General features: G+C 53.4%; 1 protein-coding gene across 3 annotated transcripts in view; it reads left to right on the forward strand.

Annotated features, from left to right (window-relative positions):
• The window catches only part of TRAPPC10 (trafficking protein particle complex 10), an 85110-nt gene that overhangs the window by 46075 nt on the left and 16404 nt on the right, over positions 1 to 22631 (forward strand). For all 3 annotated transcript variants that reach the window (XM_028505001.2, XM_036017486.1, XM_036017487.1), the window contains 10 exons: positions 7993 to 8139; positions 8741 to 8855; positions 9705 to 9781; positions 10772 to 10863; positions 12899 to 13039; positions 13364 to 13476; positions 15593 to 16107; positions 16830 to 16971; positions 18420 to 18578; positions 19636 to 19865. In XM_028505001.2, the coding sequence (XP_028360802.1) occupies positions 7993 to 8139; positions 8741 to 8855; positions 9705 to 9781; positions 10772 to 10863; positions 12899 to 13039; positions 13364 to 13476; positions 15593 to 16107; positions 16830 to 16971; positions 18420 to 18578; positions 19636 to 19865 (1731 nt within the window). The remainder of the gene's footprint in view (positions 1 to 7992; positions 8140 to 8740; positions 8856 to 9704; positions 9782 to 10771; positions 10864 to 12898; positions 13040 to 13363; positions 13477 to 15592; positions 16108 to 16829; positions 16972 to 18419; positions 18579 to 19635; positions 19866 to 22631) is intronic.

Consider the following 22631-nt stretch of genomic DNA (forward strand, 5'->3'; position numbering starts at 1 on the left):
CCGCGTGCCCTAGGGCCTCTCCCAATGCCTCGGGTTGTCGCTGCCCGTCATCCTCACCGTGGTGTTTTGTCGCTGGCTATTTGCTGGGCAAAAAAATGGTCATCGTCATCTTGATCTTTCTCTGAGTGGGCTGTCCCCACTTCTAATCATCTTTATTGCACCCCTTTGCACTTCCCTGGTTCTGCACTGTGCCTCTTGCAGAGCGGACCAAAGCTGAGTGCTGAGTGCGAGGTGAGGCCACACCACCTGCTGTCCGCTCTCCCAGCCTCTCTCCTCCCTGGTGCCCCAACCCCCGTTCCCTGCTGTCACACCACACACAGCCAGACGCTGTTGTATGACTGTGCTGTCACTCAGTGTCCCCATTACTCAACATGTGCACGAGGTCCCTGGGCCTCTTGAGGACGCTGTGCCCGTGAAATTTCCTGGGACTCGGCCCGCCCCAGGGATGCCCTGCACCGCCCTCAGGGGGCGCTCCTCCCCCGTGTGTACGCATAGACACGGATGCTGTCCTCCTGCAGAGTGTCACAGGGGGCCGCTTTTCCACCCCAGGAGTGTCCCCTGTCTTGTACCCACAGTGGGACCGCAGTGTGGTCGGGTGTCCCTCGTGGGGGTTTTAGGGACACAGAAGGGTGCGCTCCAGAGCCAGACTGTCTGCATCTGGATCCCACCGCACCCCTTCCCGCTGGGCCCCCACTCCTTTACTACCCCCTGGAGCTCCACGTGTCCAGCCACGAGAGGGGGGTGGCCGGTACCTGCCATGGGCTGTGAGGACTCCTGAGGTGACACGTGTGCAGGGAGCACAGCACGGGTCTGGCCTGTCGCCAGCCTTTCCTCTGTCCTGGCATGGCCATCCTTGCCAGTGTCTTCTCGAACGTTCTTTCAGACAGCAGAGTGGTCCGTGCACACGTAGGTGTTAGCATTCTCATGAGGCTGTGGAGGCTTTGCGACTCTTCAAGCACGAGCTTACGCCCCCGACTTTCTCATCTAAGGTTGTTCCTGCAGGGTGGGAGGATTGTTGTGGTTCCTGTACTTTGCAGTTGGCGAACTTGAAAAGTTTATTCTTACAGTTTCTTTTAAGATTTTCTGGAAACAGTCAGGTCAAAAGACTCAAAATTGTTTACTTATTTTATACACTTGCTTCTACTCCCAAAATCAGACTTGTCTCCCTGTGTCTGGGCTGGCCTGCTGGTGGCCTGTTTTTCACACATGTCAGTGGCCAGAGGCCAGGGTTGAGCTGTGGCCCTGCCCCGTGGGGCTGGGGCGCTCAGAACGGTGCCGTCGCTGGCCGTGGGCGGAGCTGGGGAGACAGAGGCCGGGACGCAGCCAGCTGGCGGGGTTGGGCTGCTGTTTGTTATTCCTCTTACAGCCCAGAGCCGAAGCAGCGCAACTGTTGGGCATTGCCGATTGTGACATCTCTGTAGAGGAAATGCTGTGTGTTTGCTTCTGTGGTCGGCAAGGCCAGGGCGTAGGTTTTAAATACGTGGAAATCAGCTTCCCTTTGATTTCTCAGCTGATTCAAAGCACCTTCTGTGGGAGAAGCGGGCAGCGTGGTGGCCCTCTGCCGTGGGAACACGCCCCACCTCTGCAGTCCGGCCTGGAGCCCCGCCCAGGGTGCTGATGTAGAGCCTCGGGCCGGCTCCCCGACTGGACACGTGGAAAAGTGGAAACGGTACTTATTCTGTACAGCTGTTCGGGACCCAGGAGTGACATCCATAAAGTTACACCAGCTCTCTGTGGGTTCACCTGACTTCTTTACGGAGTATTTCTTTTTTTCTACATTTAAAAAATTTTCTCACCAAAAACTGATTGTGTTCTCTATACAAGTTTGGAAGACACAGAGAAATATGCAGAAGAAACGTCATGCCGATTCCCGCAGCAGGAGGTCCGCTTCTGGCCCTGCCTCTCTGTCGACGGAGGAGCCTCTGCTGCTGTCCGTTCAGCCGGCCCACTCTGAGCAGGGCCACGTGGGGCTCTCTGCAGAGCGCGTGGCTTCGCGTGCGTGCTCGTGGTGCCCCGTGGTCATCTGAGTGGAAACGCCAGTCCAAGGGTGCACTTGCTTAAAGCATTTATTATAAACTGTCAGGCCGCCTTCCGGAAAGATCGCCCCACTTTCGGTCACACTAGCAATGCCTGTTGGTCCCTCTGCACCCAGCTGGTAAGTGAGAACAACGTAAGGAAGGTGTTTCCTAGAGGGCCGTTGTGTGTGTGTTACAGTGACCGTCCAGAGCACTTTTTCTTAGTGTGCCCGCCTTGGCGCTGACTGTCTTCCGTCAGCCTGGGTTGTGGTTGTGTTCACAGACAGCGCACGTCAGGAAGGGTCAGGACCCCTCGGTGTCCCGGAAGAGCCGCCCAGTCTAGAGATGGCCAGAGCTGTGCGCGAGAGGCCGTTGCAGCCTGTTGGCCAGACTGTGAGCAGGGGCTGAGTGTGGTAGAAGCTTCCAGGTTAAACTGGAGAAAACAGATAAGGTGGGCCGTTCAGCTGGCCGGCTGGGATCGGTGTCCCGAGGTTGGGGTCCAGCAGAGGAAGAAGCAGAGGTGTGGCTGCGGACTGGGGCTCTCGGGGTCTCTGAGAACTTGCCGTGCACTAGGCACCCGGCTGGGCTCCTCGGTGGATACATGGAGGCTGTTGCAACCTGGAGCCTTGGGGAGTTGAGCTGGAAGAGTGGTGGGGGGACAGGAGGAGGAGTCAGCTTGAAGGGCGAGCGTTGCTCAGGGGGAGCCAGTAAGAGTCGATGGCTCCAGGAAAGGAGAAAAAGGCTGCCGAGCACCCTCCGAGAAACTGGTGACTGTCTGCTCGGCTCTGTGGTATGCACGGGGCAGGGGGTGCGGGACACACAGCAGGAAGAAACGCACACCCGAGTGCCTTGAGCAGCCGTACGCGGGTCGTCAGAGCGCAGTGTCAGAGCCAGGCGGCGAGAGCAGCACATTCAGGTGCAGGCGGGGCCGGGGCGGAGAGGCGGCTCTGCGTGGGCACTGCAGGTTAGCCTGGTGAGTGTTTATGCCTGCCATGTGCCGGGGCGGGGGGTGGTCCTGCAGGTGGTCTTGTGTGAGCTGGGTTTTAAAAGATTCATTCAGTAGTAAATACTCACTGAGCACCTGTGTTGTACCAGGCAAGCATTTGTTCTGGGCACTGTGTTTTCAGCAGAGAGCAAGACAGACCAGACCCCACCCTGCAGAGCTGTCGTTTAATGGGACGAGTAGGCTGAGTAAGGATTCGCCAGGCAGACCTGGCTTGTGGCGGCAGGTGCAAGAGTGCATTTCAGGCGGAGAAGGTGGTGGTGTATTTAAGGAGCTACAAGGGGTCTTAGTCCCATTAGGAGGTAAGAGGTGAGGCAGGGCTTGGAGGTGAATGAAGGCAACAGAGGTGCTGGGAGCAGGCTCCGCAGGGAGGTTCCGGAAGTGCTGGCGTGCCCTTTGGAAGGTGGGCTTCAGTCCGGAGCTGGGAGGGAGCCACTGCGGGGGCTGAGGCGGGGCTGCCCTGAAAGGTGCTGGGACCTGGCGGGGTGCAGGGCTGCGGGGAGTGGAGGATTAGAAGGAGGCGGGGAGAAGACTCGGAGACTTCCGCCATAATCTCAGGAAGAAAGGATGAAGGTCTGAAGTGCGGCGGCAGTGGGGTGCGTTTCAAATACGTGGATTCAAGTAAGATTTGTTCCCTGAGTAGGTGGTTGGGAGTCGTCTGAATCCGTGTACAAGTGAGTCCTGATCTCACACCACACACAGTTAATTGCACAGGTTAGGTCAGAGATTTGACCTAACCATGAAAGGTGAACAAGAAAACTGGAAAATAATGGGGAGAATGTCTTCTTGAGGTTAGCAAATATTTTTAAAATAGGACCAAAGGAGCTAACCGTAAGGGAAGGGAGTGATAAACCAGACTGCACGGAGATCAGAACTGCTGTTCGTCAGTAGGGACCGCCGAGTGCGCGAAAGGCACGCACAGAGCGGGGGAGTGTCAGCAGAGTGTGTGCTTAGGGAGGGCTCTTAGCCACAGCACACAAGAACTCCCTCGAGTCACGTATACAACACTGACGGATGGGCAGGAAAACAGGAAAAGGTGTCCAAGTGGTCAGTAAGCACGTGCATCAGTTAATCATAGTGAAATGCAAACGGAAGCCACCGTGAAGCCCTCTCCTCCGCCCTAGGACAGCTGGGGAAGGCCCCACAGCTGCAGAGAGAGGGTGGGGACACTGGGCGGGGCTGGCTGAGGAGGAGCGGATTGGTGCTGTCACTTTGGAAAATTGTTTGGCACCTTCTGATGGAGCTAAGCACGAGAACCCTGGTGTAGATAGAAACACATCGTGTGTGTACCCAAAGGCACGCGCCGAGTGCTCGTGGCAGCATTATTCGTAACTGCTGGCACCTGGAAGTAGCCCCAGTGTTCACCTCTTCAGGGATACGGCTGCTGCGGTCTGTTCCCGTCAGGGAAGGCGGCCAGCAGTGCAGATGGACAAACGTGCAGTGAGCAGGTGCCACCAACGTACAGTGGAGCTCAGGAAGTCAGGCATGAGCATGCGTGTTTAGTTCCTTGTGTGCGAAGTTCAAGCTGAGCCAAAACTGCCATGAGGATCTGGCCAGTGAGGGTGTGTGAAGGGGATGCTGACTGGCAGGGAGCCCGGCCGGGGGCTGCTGCAGCTGGGATTCTCTGGGGCAGGGGTGGGGGGCATGTCAGGGTTCCCGCAGGACTCTGTTTCTCAGTGTTTGGGATATATATATAATATACTATATGTATTATATATAATGAACATATATATATATAGTTCAGGTTTAACAGAACAGAGAGAAGAACGCTTTTAATTTTAGGCTTTGAGAGTGGTGAAACAGCCTTGGCGGTGTTGGGAAGGCGGGGGCTTTCCACACACTAAAAAACACAGAGTAAAAAACTAGCAAGTCTGCTTTCCATGAAAGAGGTTACCCTGAGTCTGGAAGAGGGCTCAGCATCCTTCCCGTCAGGGTGTGAATTGTCAGGAGCCCCCCCCCCCCCATCCCCCCCGTGTTTCAGATGAGACAGCAGGGCCTGAGCTCGGCTGGGTGGGCAGCGTCTCAGTGGTTGTGTCTGCCGTGGCTGAGCCCTGGAGACAACCCAAGTGCCTGTCAGCAGGGGGTGGACGAAGAAACCACGGCATGTCGGGGAAGGACCTGGTGCCCCACGGTAAAGCGCAGTGAGCCGCTGACACGCTCGGCCAGGCTGAGCTGTGCAGATGTCACGCTGAGTGACAGACACCACGGGCGCAGGAGCTCCTGCCGAGTGGCTCGGCCTTGCACAAAGGTCAGCAGTCCGGCCGAAGGCATTGCTGGTGACAGAGTCAGGGGCGGGGGTGGCTGTGGACTGGGGAGGGGCTCGAGGGACCCTTCTAGGGTAATGGAAGTGGTCTCGTTCTTGAGTTGAGTGGTAGTGACAGGCGTGTCTCCACTGAGCTCTAAACTTAGGGCTCGTGCCCTTTACATACCTCGCCCTGTGTATTTTGTAACTTGGTTTTCAAAGTGATGGAAAAAGTGTTACTGCAATCATTTTAAGTAAGTTTCCCTAAAATTTCCAAAAGTCCTGTGTGACCATGGCTGCCATGGAGCCCATCTCTGCCAGGCCTTTGAATGAGTGGAGAAGAAACAGGACCGCTGGCCTCTCTGGGCTGTGTAGCTGGGGTCCGGCTGGGAGCCCAGAGGGACACACATGGGTGAGCCGCAGCGTAAGAGGGAAATGGCACCGGGAAGGAATAGATCACGGGTGTCGGAAGACTCCATGTGACGCACCAGTTCGTGTGCCCTTGTCTTTCAGTGAAAACTTAAATTTAAGCTGGGGTGTGATAGGAAAGGAGAGAAGCTGTGAAAGTCTCTGACAACAGGGGCAGTTGGAGCCCTGCAGTCACTGAGCAGACCTGGTGGCAGGAGCCAGCGCGTGCCAGGGTGCAGGGACCCCAGGGTGCAGGGACCCCAGGGTGCACGTGACTCCTACCGGGCAGGACTGGCGGGAGGCGTCAGGTTTCAGCGAGTGAGGCCAACCCCGAGTCAGGACAGCGGACCGAGCACCTCGGTCAGGGTGTTTGTGTCCGAGTGGCGTCTGCTGGCCTTGGCCCCCTCCGGGCTGCAAGTCGGAGCTTGGGCCGTGGACACTAGGTCTGTTTTCAGCCCTGCAAACACCGCCCCTGCTGACTGACGGTGCTGTCTGTCGCGTGCCAGTCTTCAGACCTACCGAGTGGCACCTGCTCTTCGCAGAAAACAGAGTGACCCGCTGTTCCCATCACGGCTTGTGACTCTCGGTTCTTCCCGCGTGCACAGATGTGTGCGCCGTGGGCGCGTCGCTCTCTCTCTGCTGCTTTCACGCCTGCAGGCTCTGGAGGCCGACCCAGGGCTCAGGGGTGGGGGCACCCTGGTCCCGGAAACCCGCCAGCCTGCCCCTGGCTGCGGGTACCTGCCGGGACTGGTGCTCCCCTCTCTGAGTGCCCCGCTGCGACCCCTGGGTTTCCTTCCTCAGGGTCCCCCGAGCCACAAGACTCAGCCTAAAGCGCTGTGCAGAGCCCAGCTCAGTGCCCGTCTTTTATCTTCCCTGGCGAATAACCAGTCTGTGCCTGAGGCCCAGCGGCCTCTGCACCAGATTGGTACCTGTGAGGCGAAAGTACCCAGGTCGCCTGGCCCCGTGGAACCAGGAGGCCCCGTGAGGTGCGGCCAGCCCAGTCAGACCCCGCCCTGGTTTGACTGGGGAGGGAGGAGCGCGCTCTGTCCGGGGTCCCCAGATGTGCCTGGCGCGCCTGTGCATCCCTTTGGGTGTGGTTCGTTGTCCGGGTGAGAAAGTGGTACCGTTTTATGAAGGTATAGCTTCCGATCCTGTAATTGTTTCCCATCCTGATTTTCCTTTTCAAAGGCTCTGAGTGGTTGATCTCATCTTTCAGAGTCTAGACAATTTAGCTTTCCTGGGAACATTTAGTGGGGCTCCTGGTCCTTTCACGTGTGCTCAGGGAGGGAGTGCTGAGCGAGTCCCTCTAACACCAGTCAGCTTCGTCTGCGTTGTGCGGCCCGTCACTCGTCCGCTGACGGGGAGTCCCCTCGCAGGTCCCCATTTCGAGTGGTGCCAATGACCGTCCCCCCTGAGCTGGGTGCCAGCTGTGCGACACCCCGTAACGTTAGCGCCACCAGGAAAGCAGTCGGCACTGCCGCCTGTGAGTGTTGCGATGCCGTTGAGTGAGACACATCCTGACCTCAGAGATGCAGAACTGAGAAAGTGCCGTTTACACGATAAGTGATCATGCACGGTAGATGCTCTTGTGTAGGATCCCATTTGCTTTCTTATTTTTTAACGGGCAGCTCCGACAGGTACAGCAGTAGAGAGGACAGTGAGTGGACTTCTGGGTGCCCCTGACCAGCTACAGCAGGCCCCGTCTCTCACGCCGTCTGTGTCGCTGTGGGGAAACCTCAGTTGGATTTCGGGCACACCCTGGTGAATGCGTCTCGTTGGTGTGGACATGTTTCAGCGTGTGTCTCTGAGCAACAGGAGCTCATCTTCAGAGGCGTAATCACACCTAAGAACATTAACGGTCGTTTCTAAGTGTCATCTACTATCGATTGCGTGCTTCGATTTCTGGCATTGAATGTGGTCTTTCTGAAATGGGACCCAGCAGTCATCGGAGGCCTTAGCTTCCTTTCTTTGTTACACGTGCCCTTCAAACTGAGACGTGACCGGGCCGCACAAACTTAACAAGTGATGACAGTGGCCTTTCTTACAGGCTTCTTCTTTTCACAAGCTTAAAAGTAACCCATTATTGAAAGCTATAGTCCTGCCAGCTCCCTCACATCGTCCAAATCATGTATTGGGCGTAGATCATTCCTTCTCTTTGGACGTGAACCGGTGTGATTGTTGTCATTGTCCCCTTTTTCTATTCTGTGGTTTGGCAGGTGACAGCACTGTGAGGCTGGGCACCTGCTTGAAGGGGCAGGCTAGAACGTGCGGGTGCGGGTGCTTCCCCGAGCGCCCCCCTCACGCGCCCGCCCTTGTGCCCCCAGGTCTCCGTGCCGCCCGGCGCCCTGGACTGCTGGGTGTTCCTGAGCTGCCTGGAGGTGCTGCAGAGGATAGAGGGCTGCTGCGACCGCGCGCAGATGGACTCGAACATCGCCCACACCGTGGGCTTGTGGAGCTACGCCACCGAGAAGGTGACCGCCCCCGTGTGCACCCGCGGGCATTGCAGTGGGCGGTGCCTCTCAGCGCCGCGCGCGGGAAGCTGTTGGATGAGCGGTGTTCGCTTAGTGACCACACGGGCAGCTCTCGTTGCTTTAGGCCGCGTCTGATAACAGCCTCGGACCGAGTGGCTGCTACTCGTATCGCTCCGTTCAGCGCAGAGGAGGCACTAGCTATGCTTGTGCTGATGGTGTGGCCACCGCCAGCTGTTGGGGGGGGGGCTGGTCTACAAAGACGGGTGTGAAGCAGGTGGAAATGCAGCGTGGTCCCCTGCGGGCAGCCGACGGGGCTGCAGATTGAGCGGGAGAGTTGGAAAGCTTGGGAGCGCGTGGGCAGGTGAATGGCGTCAGCCCAGGATTGCCAACCTCAGAGCCGCGCTGAGAATTCCTGTGTGGAAGGTGGGAGTTTGCACTGGTCCCAGTAAGGTATAGTTTTATGTCCAGATAAGAGTCGTTTAGATGGGGAAGCTAAATGTCTTCTAGAATTTAGTTGGGTTTTAATTTTTATATTTAAATTTATAAATTCTCAGCTGAGGCTTCAGGCAAACTAATTGAAATGGTGGATTTGTTCCGACAGCTAAAGGCCCTGGGCTACCTGTGTGGACTGGTGTCGGAGAAAGGACCTGACTCAGAAGACCTCAACAGGACAGTCGATCTTTTGGCAGGTTTGGGAGCCGAGCGACCCGAAACAGGTACTTTCTGAGGTGTCCCTGCGCAGGTAGTTCGGTGGGAAGTCGTGACATGTTGGCTGTAACGTGGCACGTGGAGTGCAGGGTCTAACAGTGTAGCAACTCGCTGTTTGGGGGACTGCAGTCACTGTTAGCCGGCTAGACTCACACGTGGGGTATTCTACCTGCTAGCGACACAGAAATGTCAGAACTCATTTAAGAAATCGTTGGAAGTCTCCTTAAAACCGTGCCTGAGTTCCTCACAGGCTCACAAGAGCTGCTTATGACTTTTTACAGCCCACGTGGCCTTGGAAGGCACCGGTGTCCCGTGGATTGACAGGTGGCCCAGTGCTCTAACAATGTGGCCAGACAAGTCCTTCCCTCCGTAAGCTACTCCTCGGTAACTAGGCGCTTTGAAAGGGACATGGCTAGTTCCTCTGGGTGCGAGAGAGTGATGCCTATGACTCAGCAGAACCGTCGCTGAATCGGGCGTACCCGAGGGACTGCGAGGACGCCCCCTCACTTAAGTGCACCTGAGAGGGAGGCCATTTGGTGTTTGTGACGCACTGTGGTGCTCGGAGACCACCTCAGGTCACTTTGGCAGGAATTTGATTCGTTGGAGGATTTGTAGTGCATTCTTGTAACAACTCTAATCTCAGTCAAAGATAAAGTGTTGTATGAAGAGTCTAGACTGTGTCATGCTTTATTAATTGGACGAGAATACAGGTGACTACGCATTCCGTCTGTGTGGCTGTGTGTGGTCTCCGCACGTGTCCGGTGCAGCCGTCTGCCTGCGACAGGCGAGGGGCGGGTGAACTCCTGTGTCTGGAGATGATGAAGATGCATAAGGACCCCTACTTCTTTTTGTTTAAGCCAACACAGCTCAGAGTCCTTACAAGAAACTCAAAGAAGCATTGTCATCAGTAGAAGCTTTTGAAAAACACTACTTAGTAAGTATTTTGTATGCTGTTTGTCTGTCTGTAGCAGAAAACCCCACTCCACAAGAGTTTTTCTGCTGTGTGACCTTTTGAGTTGGAAATGAGCTGGGAAAAGGAGGGAGAATGAGAGAGAGAGAAACGTGTGTGAAGGAAGCATAGATTGGTTGCCTCTCTCACGCCCTAAACCCGGCCCCCAACCTAGGCCTGTGCCCTGACCGGGAATCCAACCAGCGACCTTTCAGTCCACAGACCTGCACTCAGTCCACTGAGTCACACCAGCCGGGGGTGGGACCTCCTTCTCGTTGCCTTTTCTGTTTCTTTGGCCCCCTAGGAAGTCGTGGGTAACACCTGGAAGAGTTGTTGTTCATTAAATGTTTATTATCACTCATGGGGCCGTACTTAGGCATTAACTCATCTTCACATGGTTATAGTTTTGTTCAAAATAGCACTGCTCATTCAATAGAATAGAAATTGTAACAGAGGACAATGAATAGTTTTCCACGGACAAAAGAATAATTTGGACTTGAGCAGCAGAGTGATTGTGCTTGATTTTAGCCACAGTGGCTAAAGGATCTACATGCGGGACTTTAGGAAGCAGGCTAGGTAGGAACTCGGGGAGTCAGCTGCGTACCTGAGTCCTGGCTCACTCGAGAGCATAAGGTGGTAGCCTCTGATAGTTTGTCCCTGTCATCCAAAAATTGAGAAAAATACTAGAAATGTTACCTACATGCAGAAAGTACTGTGACAAGTTAAAAGTTTTATGCTTGCTGAGCTCGTATTTTTTTAATTATGCTTCATAATTTTATGTACAGGTTAGTGACTTTGTATAGATTACTGTGCATAAAAACTCAACACAAAAGTAGATGCAAAGTAAAAAAGATAGTGTTAACGTTATATTGATAAGTCTTTTGCTTTAGCAATGGTACATAAATGTCAGATATGTGTAGCGTTAAAATTGAAGTACAATTGTGTGTTTTTGTTTGTTTTTTTACCCTTCCCCAGGATCTGTCCCACGCCACCATTGAAATGTACACAAGCATCGGGAGGATACGATCGGCCAAGTTCGTGGGAAAGGATCTGGCAGAGTTTTACATGTAACTGATTTTGGACTTTTCTTTGAATTTCAAACATTTCACATGTGTTAAGGGAAGATTTATTATGCATGGAGTTCATATGAAGCGTGCATAAGTTTATAGAATGAAAAATATAGGATCGGTGAGCCAGTTGTCATCATTTTTTAAAATTTCTTCTGAAAACCAAATGGAGAGATTTTCAGCTTGTTACTCTTAATAGCTGTTACTGATCTTTGTGTTTTATTTAATTAGATGAACACAGTGAACTTCCATGTAACATACAGTGTTACGATTACATGTATTGAAAGACGAGGAAATGTGGGAGAGTCTACATCTAATGGCAGCTAAGCTGGGATGTGGACTCCTAAGTACTGTGTGCTGTAGCATTTCCTCTAGCTGATGCCGGATGCCCCCAGGGGTCGGGTCTGAAAGCCTGGAGGTCCGTGGTGATGCACAGTGACCGCCCGCGTGGTGTTGTGCGAGGAGGTGGCGGTGGCTGAGTGGCAGTGTGCACGAGCGCGGGAGCGCTCCCGGCCGTACCCCGGCCCTGCTGCCGGGTTCACAGTGCAGGCTCGGACAGCGTGTTCCCACATGTTCGGTGGAACGAGCCCGCCGAAGCGGAGAAGCCCGGGCCCGCAGTGTCCCGCTCTTTGACAGCGTGGGAGAGAAGTGCACATCATAAATGAAAAGATGTTTAAGGCTTCCCAAAAGAAATGTGTGTTTGACATGATATCTTAAAGTCTGTGGTAGTTTTAGCAGCTGAGACAAGGAGGAATGATTTATTTTAACGGAGTGAAGTGACAGCAGAGGGGACTCAGAGGTCATCCAGGTGAACTTCCGGTTCTGCAGCTACACTTCCGGCAGCTGCTCAGCCACACGCCTGACGGATAGCAGTTGGGGCTGCACTGGGCTCTCTTGAGCCTCTGTCCAGTGTATCTCAGCAGTGAGCTCTCTGGGGAGCCAAGCAGCCGTGTCTGCAGCTGCCGTGAGCGGTGCCTCCCGGCCAGGACCTGCGGTGGCTAGTCAGAGAGCCGGGTCCTTGTTTCGGCTTGGCCGCAGGCTAGCCGGGTACCCACTGGCCTCCGTCTCCCGGGGCTGGGTGACGAATGGTCTCTTGACTCCCTCCCAGCTCTAGAATGTGAGAAATGAGAGAAGCTATGGCTAGAGATAGTGACTGAGGAAGGATGGAAGGTTTGGGCCTCTTTAAAAAGAGTTAGGGCAGGAGAGGACCCTCAAAGTGTAGAAAAACAAACATATAGTTTGATAGGTTTAAAAGTTATTTGATTTGTGTGTGATCATGAGAAATGTCATTGCTTCCAGAGTAGGGCAGTAAAAACGGAATGTCTTCCGAGGATGCCTGTTAAGTGTCAGCCTGTCCCTGGGTTTGGGGGGGACCGGGGGACCCACGTTGTCGAGGGGGCTTTGGCAAGCTCTCGCTAATTGTGCTTTCAGTCGTGCTTTGTTTTCTCCCGAACATCTTGAAGGTTTAAATCGGGAAGATCTTCCCTCGGGTGATAAGTGTTGCTATTTAAATTCTTCATAGCGCTCTGAAAATCTTGGAAACCTGCTCAGTGCTGCTGGCTTAAGCTGCCCTCCTGGCGGGGCCGTGTGGAAACACAGACTGCTCCCGTGTTCCCCTGCCTGCAGTGGGCAGGGGGCCCCGAGCCCGGATTTCGTAGCTTCCCCCTGACCAGCTGTGCGCCTGTGGACAAATGCTTTCCCTTTCTCACCCTTGGCATTCTTACACGTCAGGTTGAGACAGGGAACGGTGCCCTCACTTTCCTCTCGTGAGACTCAGCTGTGGAAGTTCTTTGACGAGCACAGGACGCTGTGCAGGCAGTGCGGGGTCGTGCCCTGAGCCCGTTTCTCAGGTCCAGAGAGGCACCCCCGCTCTGGTGCCCGCTCTCAGACTGCAGTGCTCAGGGCAGGGCGGTCTGCGAGGGTACACAGGTCACCGCGGGGGTGGCACAGGGGGCGGAGGCCGTTGTGGAGATTATGACTGAGTTTGTGGATCACCTTGAGCCATGACGAAAGCTTCTGTTTGTTGACTTGCAAGGAGGAAGAAGTCGCCACAAAAGGCGGAGAGCTACCTCCAAGGGGCACTGAAGAACTACCTGGCTGAGGGCTGGGCGCTCCCCATCACGCACACACAGAAGCAGCTGGCCGAATGCCAGAAGCACCTTGGACAGATTGAGAAGTATCCTTTAAGTGCAGCATTTTTGTGAGAAAGAAAATTGTGTTGTGTTTAAACAGCAGCAATGCCCACAATTGAATGTTTAATAAACACCGAATAATTAGGAGAGAAAAAGCCAACCTGTGCATAGGTACCACATCGAATATAAGCTAAATGCCTAGTCCACATTTTTGGTCTCTTTTTGAGTTCCTAATAGTTACAAAAAAAAAAAGATAAAAAGCCTGCCCTTGGGACCACACTTAGAGAGCCCTGGGGCCCCAAGGAGCCGAGGTGCGCAGACCTGGCCGGTGTGAGGCCCTCTCCGCAGGCCCCTTGACTCCCCTCCAGCTACCTGCAGACCAGCAGCCTCTTAGCCGGCGACCACCACCTGACCGAGGAGGAGCGGACGTACTTCTGCCAAGAGATTCTCAACTTCGCCAGCCAACACACGGATAGCCCGGGTGAGACTACCTGTTAAAACTTTGTTATGACAGTTTTCAAATATTACTGGAAAGGAAAAGGACTATACAATGTGTAATGTATACAGACCCTCTAGAGTCAACAACTAGCAACATTTTGCTGTGCGGCAAACATGTGTCCATACCTTTCTTTTTACTTGTGTCTTTTTGCTGAACTTCAGAGCAAGCCCGGCCCACATGTAATACTTCACCCCAAAACGCTGTAGCGTGCGTCTTGGAGAGCAAGAGTAGTCCCCCAGCCAGGCCAGACCAGCCAGGTTCTAACTTTCTGGTACTCGGTGGCCTAGATGCAGGTCCCCTTAGTTTTAGTAGAGTCTAATCAGGGATTGTGCATTTAACGGTCATATCTTACTTTAACCTAGACCAGTTTTTCCCATCTCTTTTTCTCTTTTCCAAGACACCCAAGTTCTTTAACATAGCGGCTGCATTGGGAGAGCATTTCTGTGCCGTGGGATGCACGGATTTGCAGAGTGCTGTCCCCCGGCTTTGCGTGCGGTCACAGGCGTGTGCCGCCGTGGCCACAGTCCGCTTTCCGTCTCTGCAGAGACCTGCGCTGGCTGCTCCACAGGAGTGGGGTCACACAAGATGTTTTGTTTCATTGCGACTGGCTCTTTTCGTTCAGCATAGTGTTTTCAAGATTCATGCATGTTGTTGCGTGTCAGTATTTAATTCTTTTTTCTGGCTGAGTGACATCTCGCTGTGTGACGGGCTGCACGGTGTGCGTTCCTTCGCTGGAGGTGTGACGCTGGCTGTGAGACACTGACCTGTTGCAGACGTCCAGCCAGTTGTTTCGTGGGCTGCCCCACCCCCTGGAGTCCGTTCAGCACTGCTCCCGGGAGCCTGCCACGGGAAGGCTGGTCTGAACGGCTCAGGTTCCAGCTGAACATTTTGGCGAGTGTGTTTTGTGGAGAACGCCGTGTGGTAAGAGTGCTGGAACGTTTTGCTGCTTGGGTTTAGTTTGTCAAGAAGAGCACTCACTCGTTCAAAACAGTTCTTGGTCAGCTCTGGCAGCCGTAATGAAATGCCGCAGACTGGACGGACGTTTAAATGACAGACGTTATTGTCTCACGGCTCTGCAGGCTGGACGTCTGAGACCGAGGCGCCGGCAGGGTTGGTTCTCACAAGGCCTGGCCTCCTGGCTTGTCCCTACATGGCAAGGGGGGGCTTGGGGCTTCAACTTAGGAATTCTGGGGGAACGCGGTTCAGTCCGCAGCAGTTACTAACTACTCGAAAGCCAGTTTTGGCTGCAGGGCGATACAGTCCATGACCGCTGGTCTGTGCTCACTCACAGGGAGCGTTTGGGAGCAGCAGGGCATTGATTGGTCGGTTGGCTTCGATTCTTTAATGTGTCCGACTGGTCCCTGCGGCGCCATGTGCTGCGTCTGCCGTGTGAGACGAATGCGAGACTGTGCAGTTACGCCTTCCCTGCCAGCGTTCTTCGATATGTCTGTGCGAATGAGATATTCTGTGATTGTCTGCCGTGTTTTTGTGATTTGATGGCATCAATGTCAGCATGTCCTCTAGCTGATTTGTGTTTAACAAACACTGCTGCCCGGTTCGACAGCCCTGGGGATTTTCTAGATGAGCCCGGTGCTTGTAGAAAGGAGGTCGGAGGGAGCAGTGGATTCTTCTCCTTCAGTGACTGTGGGGCCTGGGCCTCACGGTCCCCGGACCCGGGCACAGGAGGCGGGGCTCCCTGAGTCCCAGACTGCGGCCTGGGCTGGAAAACAGCTGGGCTTATTCCCAGGTACTCGGGGGTGGTTGAGGGTGGGCGGGCACTTCATTCGGGGATTTTGTTACGTAGGTGGAATTCCTTGAAACAGCTCCAGGAATTGGACTATTTAAAAACAATGGTTTGAGATTGAGGAGGTGACCTATAGTGGTCCTCAGTGTGTCCAGACAGGAGCTAGAAACCCTCATTTCTGCAGGTGTGGTTTCCAGGCATTGTCTGGGCATGTGTTCATGCTCTGCTCTGACAAAGGAACTCTGTGGAGTGTGAAGAGTGTTCCGGCCAGCCCAGTGGCGGCCAAGGCCCTGCAGCCTCTGCACCCTCCAGAGGTGTGACGTGGGCAGGAAACACGGTGATGTGTATTCGCAGGTCACAAAGTCGTGCTCCCTATGCACTCCTTCGCACACCTGCGGGATCTCCGTTTCACCCCCGCCAACGCTGTGGTCCATGTGGGCGGCATTTTGTCGGTGGAGATAACCGTGTGCAGCCAGATGCCCATCCCCGTCCGCGTGGAGCAGATCACCATCAGCGTGCACTTCAGCGTCGAGAAGAACAGCTACCGGAAGACGGCCGAGTGGCTGACCAAGCACAAGACGTCCAACGGGATCATTAGCTTCCCGGCGGAGACCTTGCCTTTCCCCGCGTCCCAGAACAGCCTCCCGGCGCTGGAGCTGTACGAGATGTTCGAGAGAAGCCCCTCCGACAACTCCTTGAACACCACGGGCATCATCTGCAAGAATGTGCACATGCTCCTCAGGAGGCAGGAGAGCGGCGCCGCCCTGGACTCGCCCTCGGGGGTGGCCCTGGAGGACGGGCCCCACGTGCTGCAGTGTGGCGACGTGACGCTGGCACCGGGGGCCAACACGGTCACGTTCAGGACGCAGGTGTGTGCGGGGCGGGGCCGGCTTGAAGGGGGTCAGCAAGGCCTGCTCTTGTACCCCTGGTTTTGTTTTTGTTCTTAGGAAACATGGTTTTATACTTACACAGTCACAGTTTAAAGGCAGTTGATAAATTTTGAACGAAGTTCCTAACATAATTACTTGTAGTCTCACTGGATTTAGATTTTTTTGCCTTCCCACGGCATTCAAGTGCACCCTCGTTTGCTGAAGTGACAGGTCAAAGAAGGTGGCACTGTTTCACGTTGAACCTCGTTTTCCTTCTGCAGTTGCGTGAGGTCAGAACAGCTGCTCCGATGCGCTCTGACACACGCCTTTCTCCTTGCGGCGTGCCCTATGAGTCCACAGCCGGACAGGCGTCCGGTGGGAAGGGGGGCCGTTGTCAGGGGTTTAGTCCAGTCTGAGAACAGGTCTTAGACCTCGTGCCGAGTGCCTCCATTCGGAAGAGAATGGCACAGATGAAATTGGTTAAACTGAAAATACGTGATTAGAAGCATGAAGTCAAGTTTAAGCCCCAGTTACTCAGAAAGGCCTCGATCGAGATGCTTGGGGCCCTTTGCACAGCCTGCACGCAGACGTGTGAGCACAGAGCAGTGGGGTCAGAGGGTGAGAAAGACGAGCGTTTCAGAGATCACGGCGCAGCCTGCCCTTAGGGCGCCCACCGTTAGGGGAGCGGGCGGTGACTTCCCGAATGCTCGGTTTGACCCTAGGCCAAGGAGCCCGGCACGTACACGCTGCGGCAGCTGTGTGCCTCGGCGGGCCCCGTGTGCTTCGTCCTCCCGCACCTCTACCCGCTGGCGCAGTACGACGTGTACTCCCAGGAGCCGCAGCTGCACGTGGAGCCGCTGGCTGGTGAGTGGGCCGCGCACAGTGGGGGTGCGGGTGCTCCGGGGGGCACTGGACCCCTTTACAAAGGAGCCGCACGGAGAAGGGCTTTCTGCTCCCTCAGACTTCCAGTACATTGTACACAGGTGTTTCGGGGTAGCATCATGGAAATTCTTGTCTGGGAACCAGCTGACTATGATTGTTCTGTTCATCAAATACTTGCTTTTCTGCAATTGCTAACTTTCAGGTTTAATAAGACATGCATATGTGAACATGAGAAAAATTAGCTATCAGTTAATGTCTACTGCAGAGAACTTCATAAGTAAATATAACTTCCTGCTTAGCATTTCATTTCAAAGGCTAAATAGCTAGATTTAGTTACATTCTGTATCCTTATCTTTTTCTTTTGAAAATCCCTGTCTTTTTCTTTGAAAGCATTAATTAAATTTGGTCCCCTGCCTTGACATTTTAGAAATTCAAAGCTGCTATTTTGTTAAGTTCTAAAATTAGAAGAAATTGGCATGAACAAGTGATTAAAACCACACATCACTTAACTAAATAGTAATGAGTGGCTGTCTCAGTTGTTTTAGGCCAAAACAGTAGATTTATTGACTTGTTTCTTCCATTTGGGAAAAAAAAACCAACAAGGAAAGCATTTTTTTCTATTTAATCTCCCCATACTCTCTATTTTTCTGCTTTTAAACTCCTCCACTGGCCACAGTAGAGGCCTCCATATGCCAAACACAACAATAGTCTCCCAAGCGATTCTGCAGTTAGAGAACCTTTGGCAGAACTTTGTGGCCGTCAGGGCCTGGGAAGGGCTCCGGGAGACCCATCGTGGCGCTCGTGCCTCCTCCCCGAGGCCCACACGCCCTCTCCTGCTCCGTGCCTTCCCCTCCCTCCCTCGGTCTCATCTATTTCTCCTTCTCGTGTCTTATCTCTCGCCTTCCTTCTCCCTTCCCAGGGGTGGGATTCTCAGAAACCGCAGCTTATTTCCACATAGGAGAAACCAGAAGCTATACCTTTCACTGAGCTGTTTCTAAACCAAAGATCTCGAAGGCCTAACTTGAGACAACCAAAGAAAATTCTGAGTACCGGTAGCGCGTGCAGCTTCACCCACCGGTCTGCTCTTTACCGCCGTTGCCCGAGTCTCTCTCACTGACTCACTGGCAGGTGGGGTTTGAGCCCCGCATAGGCATGGCTGCCGCGGTGACCCCTGACTTTCTGAACCGAGGCGTGAGAAGACCCTCCGTGCTTACAGATTCTCGTGTCTCCAGCAAGGGCCCCTCACCCCTGCAGTGCGAGTGATGGAGATGAAAAGTGAGGGTGGGGGGAAAGAAACAGGGAATTTGAGGAGTATCTGGAGTGAACAGATCTTTTCTGGTGGAAGAAATGATGCTGTTTAACCTCATAGTAGGTCCTCCATTGGTATTTTTGGTTGCAACTGATGCTAATTGCCGTCTTTTTCCCTTTAGATAGTCTTTTGGCTGGTATTCCTCAGAAGGTCAAGTTCACTGTCACTACTGGCCACTATACAGTGAAAAACGGGGACAGCCTCCAGCTCAGCAATGTGGAAGCCATGCCCGTCCTGTGCCACGCAGAGAATAGAGCAGTGATCTACTCCAACGCGAGAGGTACGGCGGCGGCCACCTGGCGAAGGTGGGCTCTCAGCACTGCCACGCACCGTGAGCGTGTACGGAGCTGCCAGCCCCTTCATGCTCCGTTAGTAACTTAGGCCTGCTCCCACCTACGACGGCTTCATGGCAGCAGCCCGCCTGTGGGCGGGCGGGGACCCTGCCCCTGGATGGGGCCTCCCTTGTGGGGAGGATAGACTGAGGGCCGTGCGTGCGCTCGGCGGCCAGGCAGTGCCTGCTGGGACTTCTGATGCGGCATGGGCTCGTGCTTGATCATGATGCCCTGTAGGCCTTCAGCCCTCCCCAGTTCCCTAATCAGAAAGCAAAAGTAAATCACCCTTTTTAGGCACCAATTGGAAGCCCTAAACACATCCCCTCTCTTGCCCTGGCCGATATGGCTCAGTAGCTAGCGCATTGTCCCATAACTGAAGGGTTATGGGTCTGATTCCCAGTCAGGGCACGTACATGGGTTGCGGGTGGGCTCCCTGGTCCAGGGGTGGGGTATGATCCCCGGTCTGGGTGCAGCCAGTCGGTGATTTTCTCTCACATTGATGTTTCTTTCTCTCTGTCTTCCTCTCTCCCTTCATCTCTCTCTCTGAAAGCAATGAAAAAATGTCCTTGGGTGAGGATTTCAAACAAAGTCCCATGTCCCCTGCCCCCCAGCTACGAGGTATAGAGAGCAGGATGCTGCTCCCCTCCTGGGAGGGAGCTGGTCCGGCAGTGTGACAGGACGGGAGCACGCTGTGCAGGGACACACACAGAACTTGGGCAGGCCACACGGGAAGTGTCCCTTTTCTGTGTCCCGGCTAAGTACAGTGACAGTTCTCTGGCCTGTGGCCGGCCGGCTCTCATGCAGTGTTCCCCCGTCTTAGGGGGTAGTTCCTGGTTTTCTGCCTTTTTGGTCCCACCTCAATCCACATGCTTTCGCACTCACAGGAGCAGCAGCAGCTGGGCTTGGACCTCACTGCTGGGCCCGTCACCTGCCGGAGGGAAAAGGAGGAAAAGGATCAAGGAAATGGACACAAGGTGTTACAATGACTTTTTCTATCTTTCCTAGAAAAGGCTTCTGAGGCATCACTCCGGGTTCAGTCGTCCGACAAGGTCACGAGCATCAGTCTGCCTGCTGTGCCTGCGTACCACGTGATCGAGTTTGAACTGGAAGTCCTGTCTTTACCTTCAGCCCCAGCAACTGCAGGGGAGAGCAGCGCGCTGGGGGTGACAGAGGCCCAGAGGAAGCATAAGGACACACCGAAAGCCGGCCACTGCATGGCCACCACGGACCACAAAGTAAGGCGGGGCTGGGACTGCTCAGCCTGTGGCGGTGGCCTCCGCTCATCCTGCTTGTTCTGAAAGACAGCACTTAAAAGATGGTTCTGTGGCAGTGGCAGATTTCCTCCCTGATACCGGGAGCTCGTGCTGGGGTTAGCCCTTGTGTCTGTGTATCGTACCTTCTTACGTAAGGGGCACATCGTGGGGGACACAGACAAACAGGCTCTCACGTTTCCATCCCAACTGAAGAGGGAAGGACCGTGTGTTATGAGAGACAGAGTGTTTGCTTAGGAGAGGTGACTGTGGGCCTGCGCCCCATTTGTCCTGGTGACTAGACAGGAGGGACTTCTGTGTTGGGTGTGCCTCGGTTTCTGTCCACTGAAACGCCACATCAGACTCAGTGAGGAGCAAGCTCTGCTCCGGTGCTGGTGTTTATTGACAGTTGCTTGAGAGACCTGTGGCTTTGTTCCCAGGGCCGCAGCCCGTGAGCTCACAGGGCGTGTCACTAGCACTGTGCCCGCCCCACTTGTGTCCGTGTCTTGTAACACTGAGAGCGGTTCTGAGGGCTTCCGACCAGCCCGGGTGTAGAAGTTCGTTCTCGGGGCTCCACGGGACTGGATGCCTTTGCGTGCTTTTTTAAGGTGCTGCCTGGGGGTCTGGCTTCTAGTCAGCCCGAATCCAGGTAGGAAGAGACTGCTCTTCGGGACACTGACGGTTCTCGGCACCAGTGGCCGGAGCTGTCCGAAACCAGGCAGGCCGCCGCACGAGCACAGACGTCAGAGAGACCACCAGGAGCCGAGACGGAGCTGAGCTACAAGCCTCGCTTTCTGCAAAGGCCGCCCCTTCAGGACGGGAGAGGCGGCGGTTGCACTGCCACACAGAAACCAGCAAAGCGTCCAGCGTGGTGAAGAGACAGCAGGGATGTGTTCCAAGTGAGAGGACAAGAGAAAACCTCAGGGAAAATCACCTCGATGACAGGAAGGCAAGTAATTTACCTGCTAAAGAGTTAGAACTGGTGTTTAGAAAGACACTCACTGAAGTGGACAGCACAGATGAAATGAACACAGTGAGACCTTCAACAGAGAGGTGGGAAATATAAGAAAATACCAAGTGGCATTAGCAGAGCCGAAGAACACAGTAACCGAACTGAGACACCCACTGGAGAGGGTCAGCGGCGGACCAGGCGGACCAGACAGGGCCGGAGGAAGGACCCCGGCAGCTTCAGGACAACGTGGGGGGACTCATCCACCCAGAGCAGCAGGAAGAAGGGAAGAGACTGAAGACCGCTTAAGGGACTTACGGGCCAACACCAAACAGACTGACATTTGCATTATGAGGCCCCCAGGAGGAGGAGGAGAGAGAGAAAGGGGTGGGAATCTGATTTGGAGAAATAATGGCTGAAAAGTTCCCTAGCCTGGAAAACAGACATCCAGATCCAGGATGTCCAAAGAGTTCCGTCAAGGCACATTCTAGTTAAAATGTCAGAAGTTAACGACAGGGGAGAGTGTTAAAAGCAGCAAGAGAAAATCAACCTGTTATGTGCAGGGAACTCCCATCAGACTGTCACATTTTTTCATCAGAAACTTTGCAGGCCAGAGGGAGTGTCATAGTACATTCAAAGGGCTGAAAGAAATCAAACATCCAATTATAATACTTTGCCTGACAAACTTATCTATTATTCAGACTTGAAGGAGAGACAGAGAAGTTTTATAAGCAAAAGCTGAAAGTTTTTCACCACTACACCTGCCTTGCAAGCTATGTTAAATTCAGTGGACTTAAGATGAGAAGAGTGGGTGCTGATTGCTAACAACACGTGAGAGAAGAAATCTCACCGGAAAGGTAGGCATATAGAAAAGGTAGTGGGATAATCAATTAGGAAGCTACTTTGAAAGTTAAAAGGCAAAAGTAGTAAAAATAACAATGATTACAGTAATCAAGGAATACACAGGATAAAAAAATGTAAAATTTGACATAAAAGTATGAAATGGGATGGAGTAGACAGTAAAAATGTTGAACTTTAGAATGTAGTCAAATTTAATTATCAACTTAAAATAGGCTGTTATATATAAACACAAAGCAAAAACTTATACTAAATATGCAAAAGGTAAAGAGAAAGGAACCTAAGGATGCCAGTAAAGAAAGCCATCAAACCACAAAGGAAGGGGGCAAAAAGAAAAAGAAAGGAAAAGAGAGGAACTGAAAAAACAAAAACAAAACAGCTCGAAAACTATAAAATAGCAATAAGAACACACCTATCAGGAATTACTTTAAATGCAAATTGACTAAGCTCTCCGAGCAAAAGACAGCACTGCATGGATAAAACCAAGACCATCTGTATGCTGCCTACAATGGACTGTTTTAAAAAAATTTTTTTTAAGCATTGATTATGCTGTTACAGTTGTCCCAGTTTTTCCCCCTTTGCCCTCCTTCACCCAGCACCCCCACTCCTTCAGGCAGTCCCCATGCCACTGTTCGTGCCTGTGGGTCACGCGTGTAAGTTCTTTGGCCGCTCCATTTCCTGTGCTGTACTTTACATCCCTGTGGCTGTTAACAGACTCACTCTAGGTGTAAGGACACACACAGACTGAAAGTGAGGGATGGGAGGGCAGTTCCCTGCAAACGGAAACGAGGAGAAAGCTGGAGCAGTTCTGCATATTTCAGACAAACAGACTGTAAAACAAAGACAGTAATAAGAATCAAAGATGGGCATTACAGAATGATAAAAGGGATAAGTACAACAAGAAGATACAACATTTCTAAACATTTATGCACCCAACATAGGCA

The sequence above is a fragment of the Phyllostomus discolor genome, chromosome 2 (genome assembly GCF_004126475.2).
Source record: "Phyllostomus discolor isolate MPI-MPIP mPhyDis1 chromosome 2, mPhyDis1.pri.v3, whole genome shotgun sequence".
In the NCBI taxonomy this organism is placed as follows: Eukaryota; Metazoa; Chordata; class Mammalia; order Chiroptera; family Phyllostomidae; genus Phyllostomus; species Phyllostomus discolor.